Below are 21,381 nucleotides of genomic sequence, written 5' to 3' on the forward strand. Positions count from 1 at the left end.
TGGTTAATGTCCTTGTAATCAGAGATAGCAGTGTGACCCATTTGCAGCCCAGTACACTGGCTTGTGAATAAAAACAGTTTCTGCTGAAGTTGTTGGCAAGGTGTCCTGTGTTTCAGGTGCGTGCCATCTTCTGTTGTAACAGGAACAGTAATCTACAGCTGCAGAGCAGGATAAGACAGCTGAGAAAGAAAACTGCCACAGACAGTAACTGGGATGCAGTGAGCTTCAGGAATCTTAATTTGGTAGTAGCATGATTTGACATGCTTGTGTGTAAGCTGAAAATATCTTTCAGGAGACTCAAAAAACCTTAGTATAATGCTTCATATTGCATTAATTGGCACCAAAAAATTGTGATATGTATATTATGCAAATTATACCAACAAAAGTTTTATTGTCCACTAATTTGTCTATATTCTTATATTTTAAAAACAAATATATAAGGAACTATGTCTTTTCCTGTCTTGTTCCTTTCATTTTCTGGCCACAACAATTTTTGATATCAGGTCTCTTCCCTCTGTTTGCATCTTCTGTTCCTGTGGAACTTGTGGAATCTACTTTAATATTAAAAGAATAGTTGTTTCTGGTTTTGGATTTTAAAAGTATTGTTCTTGTACCTCATGAATGAGAAGGAGGAGATGCCAGCTTCAGTCTTTCAAGATGTTGGTCTGAAAGTGAGAGATTCCTGAACTATTGATTACTATCAAAGGGGATTTAGATCAGAAACACTTCAGAGATCTCTACTGTAGCTGTTCCTAGCATTCTGGTAATATTTTTTAAGTGTACAAATAGCATGTAATAGGATAAATTATTTATTCGTAGCTTTCAGATACATTTCAGGTTTATTTTGTTCATGTGTAATTGTGGCTAAAGTATAATGGTGTCTGTCAAAAGAACAACCATATATTTAATTTATTTTCCAGAAAAGAATACCCCCCTCAGCTTCAGAAGGTAGAAGCAGACCACATTAGGTTACCACGGTCTCAAGGAGTGGGTAAGTTATGTTTGGAGTTATCATTTCTTTTAAACAGAATAATTTTTGAATTCCTGCTTTGGGTGGGTGTGTTGCCAAACCTTGTGTAACCTTTAGTATATCTATTTATATCCTTATATCATGATATTGTAGATTTATACAAGTTTGTGCATGAAGGGAGGATTTTGCTCTTTTTGACAGATTTCTGCAACCTGTTCAGTCATGTTATAATTAATTTTAAATTAGGCTTTAGTTATTTTAAGAACAACTGAAATTGGGAACATTTAGAATGTTTAGAGCTGTTGGAACAGATCTCTGGAGACCATCTAGTCCAAGCCCAAGCCCCCAGCTTGTTCTTGAATTATTGACAAGGAACTTCTGTAGCCCTGTTAGTATGTGCAATATGTGACATGGTAAATAACACTTGGTATGAAGTTTATTCAGGAACTGAGGTCATGAGTAGAAGAGCTAGCATGAGCACTGCCCTGTAGCTCAGCTGAAATCTGCTCTTATATTATTGGTTAGGGACCATTGATGGAGACACAAGAAAGACAATATAATTTGCTTTGAGGTGTGGAAATTGTGAAATTTGAAAAGAAAAATCACTGTGTTTGAGCTTTGTCAGTACAGATACAGTCTGTAAGCCTGCTGTTCAGCTGCTTAGCCATCTACACTGGCCAGCTATTCTGCTGTGCTTTTTGAGGTTAATGTTAAAGTAGAACTTCATCAATTCTACACAAAAGTAGGTTGACTTAGAAAAAACCCACTTAATATTATTTCTTTTTTGAAAACAATTCATTCTTTAGTTTTGAGATGTCTTCTAATAGTAGGGTGTTTCCGAATATGTATACATACATATCAGTATGTATTTTGAAAAAGTGTTACTATCTGTTAAAAAAAATATAGACTTAAAAAAGTTACAGTGTGGAGACTGAAATCAAACTAGGGAGTGTGAATAGCCCTTTAATATTAAAATTAATTAAGGCACTCTTGTACAATATATTGCACTTCTTAAAAGAAAATCTGACCCTGTACATTGTTAGTTTAAGTAGATTATGGATTTCTTTGTTCCTGTGCTTTTCCAGTATTTAAATGAATGCCCCAATATAAAACAGGATATGGCAGTATAGTTCAATGTACTGCTGAGTCTTGTGTTGAAGGAATAAATCATAATTACATGGAACATTTCCAGTTATTCTAAATGCATTCACCAGCAGTCTTTTAGTGAAAATTACCATCAGCATAAGCTAGCAGATCCCCTCCACTTTCAGCAGCAGAAGCTCTATTCTAGTTGTAGCGAAGTTAGTATAGATTTTCATGTCCAAAGCCTCCTCCAAAGATATTAAGCTGCAAATTGTCACTGAGAGACACTGAAATAGTTTTAATAAAAGAACATTTTGAAAGTTACTTTAGGGAATTTTTTCTTATACGTACAACAAATCATGAGACATTTGAAGCAGTGTAGTTGGGTGTTTAAAAAGGTGTCTGTGTTTAATTCAAGTTAGTATAGGTGAAGAAATAAGTTGATCATAATTTTAACAGCATATGAGTAGACATTTCTTAATAGCATTTTTGCATTTTTTCCCTTCTAGACAGTATAATGGAAAACACTGAAGAGTCAGAATCAGAATCAGAATCTGAAATTAAAAGAAAGGTGCAACAGAAACGTCACTGCAATTCATATCAATCTGACTTGACTCTATCTTCTGCTACAAAAAAGTGCTTAACCCAGTTAAAGGTGGGTTAGATTTTAAAAACGTGAACTTCTGTTTAACTTTAAAAGTTGATGCATATTTTAAAAACAGGCATTCAGTTGTAAAATAAGTTGATGATCTAAAAATCCACAGAGTTGGGAGAAAGATTTATATAATTAAATTTTAAAAAGAAGTTACAATGATATACATGTTTAAGTGTTAATATTGATACTAGCTATAAAATATTTATTTTCTGATTTGAACAAAGGGACGCTACACTGGAAAGCAAAAGAACCTGTGCTTAAATTGACTGGCTGATTGATAAACCAGAAACTGATAATTTTGGTTTGCTGTCTGTGAAATAGAGGAACTATTTTACTCTCTGACAGAATTATTATTTTTTTTTAAAGTGTCATGGTTTTCTGTACTCGTTGTGACAACAAAAACAGAGGTACTGCAAAGATGCAAGTACTTCTTACTAAGTTGCTCTCCTCTGTGAAACTAGCACAAGTATCCAAATGGCATTTTCTGGTCCAGATGCAGCCAACCAGGATGTTTTCTCTGTAATTTCTCTGAATATCAAATTTAAGATATTTTGGAAATTCCTGTAAGGCTCTCCATATTACATACCATCTTTCCAGGTTACTACAGAAGATTCATAATGCCCACATACAGGTCACACTGTATGACTACAAAGCAAAACTTCCTATAAGGAGATCTTGGTTAAAAACAAAACAAAAAAAAGTAGATTTGTGATTATTATATAATCAGTTTGTGTTTGCTTCTGTGTATTAGAAAGTAAGGCAGACTGTATTTCTTTGTTAGGATGAAACACTTGGTACCACTCTTACACGTTTGCATTATATATTTAGTTTATTAATATGATGTCACTTGGAAATTTTAATAGCTGAGTTTTTGATCTATGTATGATAGCTTTTATAGATCATATCTATATAGATAAGTAATGAAGTAAGAAAAGAGTTTAAAACAAAACAGGAGACATTACAGTTCTGTGGGGTTTGTTTTAATCATTACATTGATAACTTTGTTTATGTTTCTTCAAAGTAGTAAAATATTTTTTGCTTATGTCCTGTCAGGTAAGGGACAAAGGCAGAAAACCATCTTCTAGATTGAAATGGTCATTAAAGAAAACAACTTAAAAATAAATGGCATCTTGTAACTATCTTGATAAAACAATTTTCAGTCTGAAGATCTAACAAATGTCATCTTTTAATACACAGAGTTTCTTCCTTACAAATTACATGAATTAGCATGAGAGGAAGGAGAGCAGCCTCATCATTTGTGTCTGGATTGTGATCTGTGTAGGCCATTTGCAGTAACTCCTAGCTCTAGTTGACTCTGTATACATGTAGAAGCAAGGTGTGCTTTCTGCATATTCATCCCTATTACAAATCCATGGTACTGACTTCCAGAACTAATTCCTGCACGGTATACATGTGGAAAGTGAGGGCTGGAGCTACATGTAGAAGCATCAGCAGCTCAGTGTCCTTGAGCCAGGTTGCATGTAGCTGACCACTTTGCTAAAACAAGCTGTTCTCTGTCTCCCTGATAAAAAAGTGTCGGACTCGAGTATGTTGTTCCAGAGGTGTGACTTCATTTCCAAAGCCATCAGATAGATTGCACTTGTAAACAGCATTTTAATGATTACATCTGGTACTTCTTCCCTATGCATAGCTGTTGTGGTTTAACCACAGCCAGCAACCAAGCACCGCACAGCTGCTTGCTCACTCCCCTCCACAGTGGGATGTGGGAGAGAATCAGAAGAGTGCAAGTGAGAAAACTCGTGGGGTGAGATACAGACAGTTTAATGGGTAAAGCAAAAGCCGCGCACACAAGCAAAACAAAACAAGGAATCCATTCACCACTTCCCATCGACAGGCAGGTGTTCAGCCATCTCCAGGGAAGCAGGGCTCCATCACGTGTAACGGTTACCTGGGAAGACAAACACCATCACTCCGAGTGTCCTGTAAGACTCTGTAGTTTGTGGATACACGTTCTGGATATAGAACAGATCTTCCTGCAACTGAATTCAGTAGCACAACTCTTGGTTTTATTTTCTATTTTTAATGGGTTAAGAAGTTTAATGGTTTTGCTATGGCATGTGTAGCCTTAGCAATTGTTAAATTGCAGAAACTTTGTAAAAATAATATATTTTCTTTGTATGCATTTTGTCTTTACGTTGTTTTTTTTTTTTTTTTTTAATTATTGAAGATCCCTCACCTGAGGAAGTCCTCTTCATTGGAAAGGTGTGGGGGGTACAAATTTTGTTTTGAAAATAGCTGGTTAGAAAATAGTTTCAAACAGGTGTTGGTGGGATGTACGTATTTATTATCTTCAGTAGTTCACAGTATAGTGGTTATGTCATTCGAGCTTAGCACTCCAGGAAATGATAACATACATTAAATTTCAGTTCTGGAGGTGTCCCATATTCAAATTAGTATACATTCAGTAGCTTATGTGTTAGTATTGAATCCTTTGAAGACAAAGTTCTGCACTTGTGATACGTAATTAAGTGGGACCTAGTACATGAGAGAGAAACAAAACACCTCTCTGTCTTTGTAGCAGTAGGATTTATTTTCCCTTACAGCTTCTGCTTTCCTCTTGAAAGTTTGGGGAACTCGTTTTCCCCAACTCCTGTTTTTACGTTCTCTTTTTCTCTCTCGCTGCCGCCTCTTTCTCTTGCCCCCCGCCCTCCCGCCTTCACACACCCTCTTTCTCTCTCTTGCTCCCTCTTTATCTTTCTCCCTTTCTCCCATGTGCACACACATGTCCCCTCCCTCCCTCCCTCTCTGCTGGACTGCTAGAAGATATCTTGGGAGGACAAATTCAGTTTGTTACCTAGGAGGTTGCTTCTAGTTCTCTTTAGCATTGCTCTTTGGATCCTTAGGTTACTTTATTTTAGTCCAATGAAACTATTTTTACAGACATGATGTAAGTGGACCTTCTTGCTGATGGATATATATATCTGAATGGTGTGCAACCTTTTACGTATGGAAAGAAAAAAGGCAAAATGGAAAATCTGAATTGTCCAACATTAATTACTTTTTAAAAATGCCACAAGTGACATTTCCTCTTAGAACGTTTTTCATTTTCTTAAATGAAAAAAATCAAGCTGTATTATAATGTTTGCTTTCTCTGATTACTGTAATAGTTGCTAATACAGTGTTATCAGTCTTCATTCTGAACAGAAATTAAACGCAAGGTTTAGAAGTGGTATCTTCGTACTTATACAGTTACTGATTTTGTGTGTCTGTCCCCTCTAGCTTTTGGAACAAATTGATTATTCTACTGATTGCCCAAATTGTGGGCGGGCAAATGAAAATCAGACCAAATGCCGACACTGTGAAAGTGCTTCTCTAAAGGATTTGCAAAGAGTCTCCAGACAAACTGTAACATTAAGTGAATCTGTGGGACCTTTATCACGTTCTTCAATACATCAGAATTCAACAGGGCAAAAATCTTCAGGTACAGGGTTCAACACAAAGAAGTTTTATAGTTCTGCTGTTGGGAAAGGTCCGACGGATATTCTACTGAGTAATGAAATTGTAGGACATTCTATGTTACGACAGAACGGAAAAGTTGGTCTTATAACTGGGACAAAAAATCCTAAAATTACAGGAAGCTTAAGACAGAGGAGTACAAGACCATCGGAACTAAATGATCCAAGTAAGTACCTTTCTATGAGTATAGTCATAAACTGGAAACCCAAAATACTGTATAATGAAGGAACTATCCTTGCAGGTTTACATTATTGATTTTGCATGGAACCTTTTTGTGTGTGTGTTCCTGGGGAGGAGAGACAGAGCTTTTTATAATTTCCTTGATATAATTTGATATACTGAGGTACTTTCTGAGAAAGATGGACACTAGGGAAAACCAAAATTATTTCATTATTCTTTTTTTTGTTTATTTTTTAAAAAGACTTGCACTTTATGATTTAAAAAGGCATTCTTAGCAGAATTCCATCATTGATTCTCCCAAAGGAAAAGACAGTCTTTGATTTTTATTTTCTATTTTTTCCCTCTGTCCTTTCGAGCTGCACATCTGAACACTGTCCAGGTTTTCCCGCTTATTTAAATTTCATAATCTGTAAAATGTTAATTTTTGTGCTTTCTCTGCATAAGCTTGTTAATTTATAAGCAGGAAGGAACTGCAATTTGGGAAATTATATTTCTAGTTCTATGCTTAGTTTACTAGACCATGTTGTCTTACTGATTTGAACAATTTCAGTCATAATTTCTCATGTCAGTTTTTCGTAAGTTGTGTTATTCATTATCAATTCTTGATTGGACCAAGAAATGTATGGTTTCACCTCTGTGTCTAGAGGCAGATTAATGATACATATTTCTTGTGTAGTTAGTTATGAGAAATAAAAAATGAGGGAGAGATCGCCTGTGAGAAGATTCCAAATAAACATTAATTAAAGCTTAATATAATGATAAATGTGGACTTTTTTTTGGCACTGTAGGACAATTACATAAATTACTTTTAATCTATTGCTTGAAATTTCTGTTACAGAAGAATGTAGTGGTTGAGAATTTAATATTTTCTGTCTAGTTGTTTTGTCTAGTGACGATGATGATGAGGATGATAGTGGCAGCGCTAGGAGAATGGAAAGCATTTCGCCTCGTCCTGCAGATTCAGCCCGCTCCTCCCCAGCTCCTTCTACAGGAAAAGTGGAAGCAGCATTAAAGGAAAACAGTTGTGGAGTAGAACAGAGAATAGGTAGTATAACAACAGATTCAGAAATTGCAGTCACACTACCAAGAAAAGCAAGAATGAAAGATCAGGTACTATTTAATGCTTTGTTTAAAGAAAATTAAATCATTAATGGAAAATATAAAGGCTTGTCGTGCATTGTCAGAAGTTGAGTGTATTTGATTGCTTTTCTTACTTAGCAGCTCATCGAGTAGTATCTGCTTATGTAATACTGGAAACATAAGAAAATGTGTTCATTATATTTTTACAAGCATTCATAATGATTTGAATTATGCTTTTAACATAGATGTTTCTGTGTTGAATGTATACTCTTTGAGGCTGGGCAGGGTATCTCTATGAAACTCAAGGGCCTACTTAGTTTGCAGAAGAATGTCGGTGCCAGCTGTTGCCTGGTAAGACTTTGGACATACGAAATTAAAGGTGAAAAGAGACACTGGGAGCAATAGTGGCCTTTAAAATTAAAATACTTTGACAACTGTCCCAATTAATAGCACTTATTTTAAGGATTTCATGGTGGGGCTTTTGTTTTTTAGTTGAGTACCACTGCAAGGATTGAATAAACAAAGACAAAAAATGCACCATGAGCAGACTCCTTAAGTGCTGTCAAAGGGGACAGCTTTCACGGTATGTTAAAAACTTACCTACCTCAGTAGTGAGCCATTAAGAACAAATTCCCTGTGGCAACTGGTGTTGAATTAATACCATTAATTCAACTGATTAAAACCATTCTTGGGTCACTTGTCCAGTTTCACTGTTGCGAGTTTGTTGCAACAAGGAGTATCTGATCCGATTTCTACCTGCAGTCTCAAATCACAGAATCACAGCATTACTAAGGTTGGAAAGGACCTTCAAGATCATCAAAAACACAAATCCTTTGTGTTTTCTGAGTTAGAATGCTAAGGTAATGATGCCAAAACCTTCATGCTATGTTGAGATTCAGAAGCCAACATTCTAGTGCTTTAATTGATGAAATTATGGATGTTTACTTTAATAGATGAAATTACGGATATTTACAATGTGGTGTATAATTAGTCTCTACTATCAATACCTCTAGCCTACAGTGAAGCTGTGGGGTTAAAAGCTTGGATGATAAGTAGTTTTGAATTTCAGTTATTCTGGCATTAGGTGCTGGGTTAATTGAAAGAATTGCATTGTGAAGGCACTGGTGTCTAAGACTTCTGAAACTCTCCCAAATGTTTTCCTTTTATATATCCATATGTTCCTCTTCACTAGTCTTTAAGAACCTGTTAAAACACTGGAAATTAATTGCATATTTTAGACAAAAGTAGAAAACACTTTACTTTTGAAAACAAGGGAAACAGACCTTTTTTTTGGTGAAATTTGACACAAACTTTGCATTTATTCAAGGAAACTACCAAGAATTGCAGGTATCACAGTGTTTTTGTCAGATATTATAAAGAAGCTTTAAGAAACTTTGTTCATTTGTTTTTCTCTGAAGATATTCATAAATTTTTACAGAAGAGGCTACTTCAGTATAGCACCACTTGAATACTTACTGTTTTACAGTTTGTCTGTGATTTGAGTTTTGAGCTTTTAATAATATTTAGCTAGTCCAGGAGACTAAAATGAAAAGCTGTCTTCAACAAGAGTCCTAGGAAAATATTTTAATTACAGGGATTTAGAATCTTTGCCTTCTCCACTGTATTTAAATGAAGCATCCGAAAGTATATTTTGAATTGCAGCCAAGATAGGCTAGTGATTAGGGACTTTGAAATAATTGTCAAGATTTAGTCTTAATAGGAATATTGAAGCGTTTAAAATGTTTTTCTGTGGGAATTTAATTATATTTTGTAACTCAAAGGAGTGTTTATTAATGGACAGCTTTATGAAACAATATAAACACCAAAGAAAAAGCTACTGTATAGAAAATCCTTCAACAAAGTAGAGCAATATAAGCAATACAACAAATAAATATATTAATCTGATGGCTATTAGCCAGCTTGCTTTCATTTCAGTAGGTTTTTGTAAGATTGTTCTGTTGGTAAACAGGAGACTTCAGTGAGATTAGAGCTTCAGTTAGCATCTGGAGACTTTTTTGAACTGGAGCCAAACTCCATGTGGCCTTCTTTCAGTGTTCTTTCTTCTGACCTGGAGTCTGTCCTAAAAACATCTTAATAGTTCCGTAGACTTGCTTTAATGACTTTTGATTGGGTTTAGTTATTTATAATTCTTGAAGATTCTACTCCTGCTCATGTGGTGATGTACTATACTTCAGTAACAACTCAAGTGTTTTCAGTTACCAAAAGCTTGGACTAATAAAAGCTGGAAGAAAAAATAAAACCACTAACATTGTGGTGCTTTTATAGCATTAGTGTTTTTATGGAAATAAGTAAATAATATATATTTTCAAAAAATGTTGTTTTGCTAGGCTGCACAGTGTTTCAAAATTATGACAACTAAATTGGTTTTGGCAATTTTAGAAACGTTATTTGTGATTTGGAAATGTTAACAAAATGTCTACAAGTGTCAGCTTAACGGTTTTTTCTTGAATCTAGTAATATTAACATCTTCAGGTGTTCCAAAAAGTCCTTTAGGAAATGTCTGCCTTCTGTATATTGTTAAGGCGGATGCTATAGTAAGTAATCACGTTGACCAACAGAAAAGTACCTGAAAATTTAGTCACTAGTTTTTAACAAGCTTGTTTTAGCACTAAATCTTAGTGAGACATTCTGAAACCTTGAAAATTACTTTTCAGTTTGGGAACATTGTGTCTAACACTCCAATAAAACGTCGCAAAGTTATTTCTCAAGAGATTGTAACTGAGGCTGTACCTCTAAATTATCAAAATTCCTGTGAAAGTGTCATTCTGAACTGTCGAAGTATACGAATAGGAACTCTACGAAGAATGGTAGTGGAACCTGTGATTGTAAGTAAACTTTTTATTTGACAAATCTCCTTTCAGTTTTTGAGGGACATGGTTATTTTCATACTTTAACAACACAATATTTTACCTTTGTCTGTGGAACAGGAAGTTTGTCTCTAATTTCAGAGGCTGTGTTTCCCAAAGGATCCCAAAGTACTATTACATACCAATGCATAAAATCTAGTTCTGGCCTTTAATAGAAACATCATGCCTGCAAAACCCTTGAAAACCCTGTTTACCTGGGGGAGGGGCTTATGGATTAGCTAGTATTTGTTAAGGAAATTGAAGGCGAATTACAAAGAAATGCATATTGATAGGTGGGAGGAAGAAACATGTCCACAGGTGAATAATTTTGCTTCTATAGAACAATATTTTTTTGTTAACCTAAGTTACATGGAGACTTTCAAGGAGATGTTGCATGTTAATTGTATGCAATAAGCCAGGTAAAATGCACACTTCTTGCTGGGGTAACCACATAAAGAGCAGAGAAGTGTTACTTGTTCTTTCCACGTCTCTGTAAAACCCTATTGTTTGATTGGCTTAAATACTGATAATTAACATTCTCTTTTGAAGGTTTTTTTTTTCTCCTCTGTGTAATTTGTGGTATTTTTCAGAGTATTTTAAATGTTTTTGAAAACAGAGTACTTAGGAGAGATCTTAAGTTTCAACGGTCAATATGACTGAAAGAGACACTGAATAGTAAAGAATATATTTGCTTCCTTGAGCTGTGCTAAAATGTACATTTGTTTCTAAAAAAAAAAAAATCACATTTTATGTTTTTATTTTAAAATCATCATTACTTAAGTACTTAGTCGATTGAAAAATGTTTACTAACAGTTAAAAGGCATTAAGTCAGTTTTAGTGTGGAGAAGATGTAAAATCTTATTATTGTGTTGTCTTCCACAGTTTTGCCTGGATTATATCAAAATACGCCTAGAAAGTCAAGAAGGTGAGTACATGTTTAATTAAAACTCAATATATATGTTTTGAATGAGGTAACTTTGTCAAAGGAATTAGCAAGTGAATCATAATGAAGTGTTCATTCTTGTTTTGTTATATATGTAATAAATTATACTGGGTACCTGTAGTAAAGAGGAAAAAAAATTAAGTATAAATTTGACTTGAACTGCCTGATGAATAAAAACCAAAATTATTTGGCATTCTCTCTGCCTTCCACTGACAGAAATAAAATTCACAGATAGCAGGAATTAGCAATTTGTGGTGTGCATGCAACTGGGTCTTTAATTCTTCCCCTTCATCCTAGTTGAAGAGCTGTAGATATTCTGGTGACGATTGAAAAAGGTCTTGAAAATGATTAACAGCAACAATAGACGAGCATAACCTCTTGTAAAACATGTTACCTCTTTAACATGTTATCAGTTCTTTTATTTCAGATGTGTAAGTAGAGAGTAAAATCCACACAGGTGTCTTAGACCTCTCCTGTCTCTATGTCCCTTTAAATTTTTTTCTTCTCTAGCCTATAGGTTGTATTTTTCATGTTACTGAAAGAAGTACAGTGACATAGTTTAGGAAACAGTGAGCTTACAACTACTGCTCTTTTTCCTTTGTTTTCTTTTGTAGGGTTTTGCTTTGGGCCTGAAAAGAAGCGTTGTCTCCTTTTGTTAATCTTAAGTTTCCATGAAGATATGCAGTCCTATCTAATTCTGCCTTTTGTTATTTGTAAAAGAGAACTGTTGCATTTTGTCATTGCTATATGCAGAAGGGTGTCTCACAACCTGTAAAGATACGCGTAGCCTTTGCTCGGTCAAGTATTTAAGTTTCTGCTGTATCTAAAACATTGCTGCATGGAAACTACCAGTTTTCATGCATTAAGTGCATTTTAAAAAAACTCTAAAAAGCTTAGTAAAATTTGTAGAAAATGTCTATTGGTTTTTAGTCAGAACAGCTGCATGGTGAAATTCTTTCCATGGGACTTGATCCCTCAGTAATGTAAAAATGGCGACTCATTAAAAGCTGTGCTTATTGGAACATTTAGCACTTTTCCATTTCATTTTTCTGAGTTTTGCATGTGGAGGAAGATGGGTATATTCCCAGTTAGCTTGCTTTCTATTAACTTCATAATTACAGCATGATTTGTTTTAATACAAGTAAAAGTCTTGAAATAAAAATGACACCTGGTTTGGTTTTTTTTTTCTTTAGATTGATTACGATTGCCATGCTTTTTTCAGGGAGAGGCAAATACTTTGAACAGCTGTAGAAACAGCAGTACTGTCCTGCCGCGAGCTTGTTTTTGCATGTATAAATATATGTCAAGTTCTCAAAATTCTTTCCTCATCCCTTGTCAATTTTCTGCAAGTCCCAACTGGTGTTTCAAGGAAACAGCTTTCTGTTTCTAACGTGTAAAAAAACTATTCACATTGCCTTTAATTGATAAGACCTATTGTCTTTTAGTGTTACAGGAAATACTGTTCACAGGTTAAGACGTTTGTGGTGAAATGTATTATAAGATGCCTGTTTTAATGCAAAAGGATGAATATGAAGAGTAGACAGTCTTCCTCTCACATGAAATTCAGTATGCTTCATCTCAGTACAAACACAGTTACAAGGATTCACAGTTTTCTCCAAAGACTGACTAGCTCATGTTTTGGCAAGGACCTTCTACTTAGACATCGTTACCAGGACCTGTATGCCTCAGTTAAATGGGTTGAATCCAGTTTTAGGTTGGCATTGTCATTACTGTGGTCTGCCTCTGAAAGTGGGAAGTTAGGTGAAATAAGGAAATGGTATACATTTAGGAAGGAGAAAACTGAAGCATTACTACAGAGACAGGTATTACAGCCTACCCTTGGAAAGCTATTTTGTTGTTTTAAACACAAAGGAGAAAAGACTCCAGGAGTCATTTGTAAACCTTAATTTAGTTACTAGCTTCATTTTCTCCTATGTAAGTCCCTAGGGAGATAAAGGAGAATCGGTGCAAGGAGATGGACTAGTTATATCCATGTACCATATTGCTGCTGGTCTTCCTAATGAGATGGCAAACTACTGTTCTGAGCAGTAAATGCTGCCCAGTCAGCTTGAAGGAAGCATGTTATTGCTGCAGCCTGACTCAGACTTGGGCTACTTTTTCTGCAGCTAGTGGGACAGGGATGTTAGAGGTTTAGAAGGAAAGAGCTGCATTCCTCCACAGAAGCTGTGGTGGCCACCGCTTCCAGTCTGCAGCCAGTGGATGCTTTGCTTTGGGTAACTGTTTGCCCTGTCTTTATGAGCAGCTGACTCCCTTTCTGGAAGGCACAGGGGTGTGAATTCGGTTGCCAGCAAGGAGGGAGAATGTAGAGGGCTGCTGCTGGACATTGGCTGCTAAATGCCAAGAGAAAAATGGGGGAAACAGTTGAGGGGGGGAAAAAACTGCCAACAGCCAAACATCCAAACAACAAACTGATAATTAATAATAAGAACCACTAATAACTAATAGTAGTAAGGTAGAAAGTAATGGTATGTCAGAGAATCCTAGAATCTTTGGGTTGGAAGGGACCTTTAAAGGTCATCTAGTCCTACCCCCCTGCAGTGAGCAGGGACATCTTCAACTAGATCAGGTTGCTCAGAACCCTGTCCAACCTGACCTTGAATGTTTCCAGGGATGGGGCATCTACCTCTTGTCTTTTATTTTAAAATTAAATGTGTTTTTATGCAATTATGTTCATGGTGATGCAAATTAAACTTTTTAGGTGGTAACCATTTTACTAATGAAAGTATTACTAATGAAGTATTTATTAGAATTTAACTTAAGCAAGTTCTTAGTCTATTCGGGAATTCCATGCAGTGTCTATTCCTCTTTACAGGTGAAGGAGGAGGAGAGGGACTTGATTTTTATTTATTAGAAGGACTTTGTGTTGGCTTCATTTCTCCTTCTGTCCCCTCTATGTTTTGTCCCCTGTATCGGGGGTATAGTTTTTTTGATGGAGACTGCCATTAAGCATGTGGTAGAATGGTGGAAGCTGCCACTAACTAAAGCTTTAAGTAACTGCCATTAACAATTTTTCTGATCTAGAAAGAATTACTGGCATTGAACTTCTGTGTCTTTTCACCGAATTCGAAGAACTTTGGCATCACACATTTTCCCTTCCATTTTAATAATTCAATAAAACCCAGAAAATACTCAGCATTGGCAGCATCAGATGTACTGTTAAAAATTTACCATGTTGCTAGCACTTCTCTTTAGTAGTAAATTGAGAGCAGTACCTTACTTTCCTCAGGCAATCAGGTTGTTTCTGTGCATGTTTATTCTCCTCTTTTTAAGTTATTTTTCATAAGGGAACTTTGGTCAAAGATGAATCTACAAAGAAAGTTTTACAAACTTACTGTAAAATGTGTCATAGTAATAGTTGCAAAATTAAATTGTCACTTGAAATGCTGTTCTTCTTGTGGAATAAAAACTAGATGAAAGTCGGTGAGAAGAAAACGGTTTGTTTCTGATTATTTTCCTGACAGGTGACAGTGGAGTTCAGTTCGTCACAGACATCACTTCCTTGAGATGTGTTAATTTCAGACTTTATTTAAAGGTTTCTTAAAAGTTAATGAACACATACTGATTTCTTGTTAAAATCAGGGGGGAAATTGTAAAGGAAACCTACATATTTTTACTATAATGTCATTATTTTCTCCTAGAATCAGAAAGTGATATCCGAGAGATTAACCTGAAAACTTCAGAACTTACCAAATGTGAATGGTGTAGTGTCCGAAAATTACCGGTAGTTTTCCTACAAACAGTACCATCAACCTGTAGTAGTTTGAGAGACCAGCTGAGAATGAGTAAAGATAATGTCTGGTACGAATGTAAAGGAGACAGTAAGTAAAACAATTTCAGTCTACTATTCACTTTAAATTGTGTTCTGATGTTTTCGATTGTGACTAAGTGCAGCAAAGAATAAAACTGGCATCATTGGTGGCTGGAGCAGGTGTAGTGTTTTTCCAGACACTATCACCTTACCAGGCTGATGAGGAGTACAGTCCAGAACAGCTTGGCAAAACTGTTGTCTTCTGTTTGTCCAGACACATGCAAGTTAAAACATTTAGTGAGCGTAGTATAACTTTTTTTCAATAATATTTGTACTGAATGAAAGCAGGTTGGTTTGTTTAGCTTTTGTATATGGCCATTACGTTTCGATGACGTGTATATGTATACTTACTTCTGGTTTTTGTGCTGTTCTGTTTACAGTTTCAGTAGCAACTTGCGTGGGTTGGCTTGGCTTTTTTTTTCTTCCATATGCATGTAGTGATGTTGTGATGTAGACAAATACCTGCTTTGAAAATAAGTGGATTGTCTTCATGTATCTTAAAATTAAGTTTAATTTCAACATAGTTTTCCTCAAGGGTCTAGTATCCTAGAATCATAGAATGGTTTGGGTTGGAAGAGACCTTTAAAGGTTATCTAGTCCAACCCCCCTGCAGTGAGCAGGGACATCTTCAACTAGATCAGGTTGCTCAGAGGCCCATTCAACCTGACCTTGAATGTTGCCAGGGATGGGGCATCTACCACCTCTGGGCAATCTGTGCCAGTGTTTCACCACCCTCATTGGGAAAAATGTCTTCCTTATATCTTGTCTAACTCTACCCTCTTTTAGTTTAAAAACATTAATCTTAATATGCACAGTATTTTAAAAATTAGCATAGAGTCCTCTTGCCCTTAGACTTCTCTTTAGATTAAATTTTCTGGTTATTTATACTTTTACTCAGCTTCATAGATACGTGAGGCATTCAAATGGAGGAGGAATGCTTTCAACAATCTCAGCATTGAGTGCTTCTAGTGCATAATGCTGTTACAACCTCATCCACCTCCTATAAAAAGCATGAGCTGTAAGTAATTGGAGAATGCGCAGGGGAGCTAGAGACAATCCTGGGAGCAGGAATTAGACCCCAGGTGAATACAGGTGTTCACAAGTGAAAACAAGGAAAAGATTCCTGAGTCGTCAGGGTAAGAAATCCTTCCCTTGGCATGTCTATCAGCCTTTCTTCCCCAAGCTTTTCCCTCTGAGGCTGTGGTGCTGAGCTAGTTTTACACCCAACTGCTTTATCGTACTTGATACTTCTGCGTACTTTGTGATAACACAGTTGCAGTTTGCTTTGTGAGCAATGAAATTACTTTAAGCCTGAATCCATAGCTGTGTAAGCAATAGTGTGTAGGTGCCTAGTGCCCAAAATAGAATTCCCAAAACCCAGTCAGACACCTAAATTCTGTGTGCAGTGAATTGAGAAATATGCTGCTGAAGAATTATTTTTCACAACAGTTAGTGTGCCGAGTTAAAAATAACCAAAATAAATGGTTATGTGTGTGTCTGGAACTCTTCTTCTCTTACAGAAAAATAGGTCCCTGCAGCTGAGTTAACCAGCTATGCAAGACTGGGTTTTGCAGCCTGAATCCTATTCCTGTGTCTGCCTAAATAATTCCTCTTAGTGCAACTTACTGCTTTTTTATTTGTCAGATTATGTGGGCGGGTGGTATTTATACAATAGCTGATAGATCCCACTCACGTTCTCCAACTTTTGATAAAGGTGTAGGCTGACCTGTTGAAGCTAAGCCACTGTACCAAAAGAAATAAAAGATTTATTAGGGCTAGCGAGCGTAAGCATGAGAGAAGAGGGCCTGACAGTATTTTCTTTGCAGAATGTTCACTGGTGGCAGAGATGTTTTGGTTGTTTATGTTACAGGACCTGAAAGCAGGGCTTTGCTCTTCTAGATGGTGAGATCCTTTTACCTGTGTAAGGGGATGAAGATTTTGACTACTGTGACGCTTTAAATTCCTTTCCTTGTTCAGATACATACTTTCTAGAAATGCAAACTGGTTGCCAGTGAATTGGAGATCTTTAAGAGATTTCTGTTTCTGTGGTAACAGAAATCTGATCAGAGAAAAACAACTTTCTTTTGTGAAATTGCCATCACAGGTTTTTGTACTTACATACCCAACGACATGTGCCTAGAATCAGGTAGAACTTTGTGCTACTAATATGTGGTATACGGTTTGTGTCCACTTCTTAAAAAGCATCACGTTTACTTTCCCATTTAAGTCTTGGAAAGAGACATCTCAAAAAATGTGCTTTTCTTTTTTGCCCCCTCAGAATTCTATTCAGTTTCATTTCTAAGCAGTGGTTTAGGTTTTGCATCCTGCTTGCTAGCTACCTCAAGTTAAAGTAGTAAGTTTTTCAACCTGTCACTGTTTTTGAGAATCTCTGCTGTCTGAAAGAGCTGACATGTAGATGTCAGTGCTGTATATCCATGTAAAAGTGATTCTTATAGACTGTTTTAGCAAAAAGGCTGGGAACCTCTGGCCTTATATGCTGTAGTGACTTTTATATGTAAAACTTTCAAAAAGCAATAATGTTTTATAGTGTAGCCTTCTAAGATCAGGACAGACCATGGATCTACCTGGATCTTGGGATCTCATACACTGTTTCTTGTTTAGTTTAGTATATGTTGTCTTAGTTCTGTCTTCTTCCCCTTTTTCAATCACATCTATTGGAAAGTAGGAGAAAACCCAGCTGAAATATTTTTAAATAAAATACCAGGTAGATATTGAAGGGCGTAAGTAGATGAAAGCCATTTTTATAATAAACATTGAGACCACAAAAGCCCATTTACATTCCTAATACAGTTCTCCTTTTCTAATAAATTCCCACAAATGAATGTATCTTCATTGTTTTTTGAAACGGCTGCTCTAGACTTTTTAAAGTTGAGCTGCGGGAAATTAGGGCGTGGTGTTTCCCTATGTAGAGAGGAAATTAATGCTAATACATAATTTCTGGAATTGTAATGAAACAATAGGATAGGAACTGTAATAAGAAAAAGAGAAAATGTAGATTACAGAGTCTTGCTGTCAGTAAGCAGAGGAGCCGTTATTTCAGAATATGTTTTGGCTTTCCATTGAGCGTCTTTAAAAAAAATTATCAGGTGTGGTAATTAACATTTCTAGATTCAGGCAGAAGTTGAATGCAGTCATTTTGCAAATGTAGGTAGAGTTTGGTAGTTAATCCTTCGGTCTATCTGCATACATGTATATTATTGCTGGTTTGTATTGTCAGCAGTGTGTACATGTGTTGGCCCATGATTCCTTGAAATCTGCTTATAATTGTGACACGTTTTATTTTGTTTCTAAATTAATAATTTTCTCTGCTTTTTCATAGGTCAAGAAGAGCAGTACATAATTTTGATTTTTGAAACTGGTCTTGATCCTCATGCAAACTCAATATTTGAAAAAATAATCACTGACATTGGTATTAGGAATAATATTTCTGACTTCTTTGTGAAAATTTCCTTTGAAGAAGCCAATGGCAGGCTTGTTGCATTTACTAAGTGCTTGGAAGACAATTCCAAAGGAAGCCCATCTCACAGAGAAAACAAAATAAAAAATGTAATTATGTTTTTGTTTTAGAACAAAGTCATTATATTATTTGGGTTACAAATACACTAAAAATAGTGGGCTAGTCACTAGACCAAAAAAAGTCCCAATTTCTGCTCACTTGTATGTGAGGATTCCCATAGTGATCCATGGGAGGTTATAAGACTATGTGATTCTGTGCATTCACAATACGTTTTAGTGTGCTTAGTTTGATCATAAGGTTGTCCAATGTTCCACAAGTAATGTTGTAATTTAAAAATTATTAAGCGACAAGAAATTTGTACTATAATTAGACAACATTATTGTTTCAAAATTCATCTACTGGTAAAATGATACTTTTTCAAACAAGAAATTAAGTTGCAGTGTTGTAGTTAAATTTAATTAATGCTTTCCTTAAACAAAACTACCTTTTAAAGAATTTGAAAGGTTTGTGGCTCTGCAAGAAATGAGTACAGACTTAAGTATAATAAATGAACAGAGAAAGGAGAAAAAAACCAACTTGAAGTCCTTCTCAAAAGCAATGGCTATTACACTGTTGTATGTCACAAAGCTTTATTACCTTTTTGGCAAATTTGAGTACAGTATGCAAATTAATATTGACTTTATTCTTGTAAGGTTGCTTCTGAGTCCAAAATACAGCAGCGAAATAAACAGTTACCATATTTTGATGATGACGAAGAAATTGGAGAACCACACACAGTATTTATTGGTCCTATAGAAAAGTAAGATATTTATCTTTGCCCTGTAACAATTTTTCTGAGGTTTTTTGGCATTTCAATATTTATTACTGAATGTATTTTTCTTTTCAGGTTGATAGTTTATCCACCTCCTCCCGCTAAAGGTGGTATTTCTGTGACCAATGAAGACCTCCATTGTCTAAATGAAGGAGAATTTTTAAATGATGTTATTATTGATTTTTATTTAAAGTAAGTTTTATTTCAGATTGGTTTTTAGACTTCTTTTACTTTGAAACTTGAAAAGTTCTGACATTAAAAATTCATAGGTCAGTTGATAACTTGGTCTCCAGCTATGCATAGCTCTAATTTTAAAGGTTGTTTTGTATCTTTACAAGAGATTTTGGTTCCTCTCCTGTCCTGCTTGATAGTGACATTTTTCTCACTTGGAAGAAAGATTCTTTTTAAGTTCAATTGTTTTTTTCCAGAGTATTTGTGTACCCTGGAATTTAATTTGTTTTGGTTAATATAATACATAAATTAAGATTTTGGTGTCACTGGTGCTACAGATGTTAAAAGTGTATTAAAATGTTACATGCTGCTGTGTTTATGCTACACATAAGGTACATGTGTATAATTTTCAGTCTCTTATGATATTTTAGAGGTGAAAAGAAAATTAGCGCATCACTCTGGGACTGTTTGGAGGTTTAGTGGCACAGTTACAAAATACGGCTCTTTCCTAGATAGGAACTAGAACAAACTAATTGAAAGTTTGTTTTCCTGCCATGATGTAAAAATAAATACAACAGCAGAAGAACAACTTGTTGATTGAGCGGAGCACTTACACCTTGAAATATTGACACAGATACTGCATTAATGAGTTCCTGTGGTTATTTAGCTCTAATATTCTTATAGCTATTTTGTGAGAGGCTGCAACAATTTGGTAGGGAGGTAGCACTGTTGGCAGCCCTTTTTACTCTGGTGATGATGGTGATGAATGCTTTGAGTTAACACCTCCATGAATTTTTTTTTTTTTTTCCGACTAATTAGGTATTTGGTACTTGAAAAACTGAAAAAAGAAGATGCTGATAGAATACATGTGTTCAGTTCATTCTTCTATAAACGCCTTAATCAAAGAGAAAGAAGAAACATTCATGAAACTTCAAACCTTTCGTGAGTCTGTTGATAAATCAGTTTTACTAAGAGCTAAGTACAGTAAAGAGTATAAGAACAGATGCTTTACAGAGACGAAATCCTTACATACTATATTATGATACCAGCAGAACTCTAGGGAGCATCCAGACCTGTAACAAACATAGAATATGCCTTGAAAACCTTAAGAAGCTGTTATGGTGAAAATATATGGAAAAGTAGTCTGTCAAGTAAAATAAGCCACCCTACAAATCATGTGTTGGTTTCGTCTTGCAGAATACAACAAAAACGACATGGGCGAGTAAAAACATGGACGCGCCATGTTGACATTTTTGAGAAAGATTTCATTTTTGTTCCCCTTAATGAAGCGTAAGTAAACATACCTTTTTATTGCATTTGATAAAGGCTAAACTGTAATAATTCTAAAATTGAATGTTATAGTGTGAATTGAAGTTAAAAATTAAGAAAATCAACATCTTCTTCCGGGTGGTAAAAACAAAATAGTAATACAAGACCTTTAAGTGTGCTGTTGTGTAAGAAGTATCAGGCAATATCAAGACTGAGCAAAAATTACCTTTTCTGAGTACTTTTTCTTGGTTTTATCTGGTTCTCTGGAGTTATGTCTTCTATTGTCGTTGATAACATTGGGATTTACCTTTTCTTAGTCCTTACTTTTTCTTCTAATGAGATCTCTTTGGTATAGAAAAGACCATTCTTCAGTTACAGTAAACCTGTATTGGAAGAAAAAACAGTCGAAAAATTCTACGGCCCTGTATTGGGATCTTTATTCTTTTTCTTTCTATCCTTTTATCCTGGTATTTTTCTTGGGTCAGGAAGTGGACTGTTAGCATTTTAATGGTTATTAAGGACTGTTAATGATGGTGATTGCATTCCTTAAGATCAGAGCATGTTGTCA

At 35.5% G+C, this 21,381-nt stretch overlaps 1 protein-coding gene across 1 annotated transcript in view; it reads left to right on the plus strand.

Moving 5' to 3' along the window:
- Nucleotides 1-21,381, plus strand: part of SENP6 (SUMO specific peptidase 6) — a gene marked incomplete at both ends in the record, with an annotated part of 84,358 nt that overhangs the window by 45,162 nt on the left and 17,815 nt on the right. Inside the window, 12 exons of the mRNA XM_081997940.1 lie at nt 921-991; nt 2,563-2,708; nt 5,949-6,351; nt 7,243-7,475; nt 10,121-10,291; nt 11,195-11,237; nt 14,915-15,094; nt 18,425-18,651; nt 19,255-19,361; nt 19,449-19,565; nt 20,364-20,486; nt 20,742-20,834. Of these exons, the coding sequence (XP_081854066.1) occupies nt 921-991; nt 2,563-2,708; nt 5,949-6,351; nt 7,243-7,475; nt 10,121-10,291; nt 11,195-11,237; nt 14,915-15,094; nt 18,425-18,651; nt 19,255-19,361; nt 19,449-19,565; nt 20,364-20,486; nt 20,742-20,834 (1,914 nt within the window). The remainder of the gene's footprint in view (nt 1-920; nt 992-2,562; nt 2,709-5,948; nt 6,352-7,242; nt 7,476-10,120; nt 10,292-11,194; nt 11,238-14,914; nt 15,095-18,424; nt 18,652-19,254; nt 19,362-19,448; nt 19,566-20,363; nt 20,487-20,741; nt 20,835-21,381) is intronic.

The sequence above is a fragment of the Phaethon aethereus genome (genome assembly GCF_964289735.1).
Source record: "Phaethon aethereus genome assembly, chromosome: 3".
In the NCBI taxonomy this organism is placed as follows: domain Eukaryota; kingdom Metazoa; phylum Chordata; class Aves; order Phaethontiformes; family Phaethontidae; genus Phaethon; species Phaethon aethereus.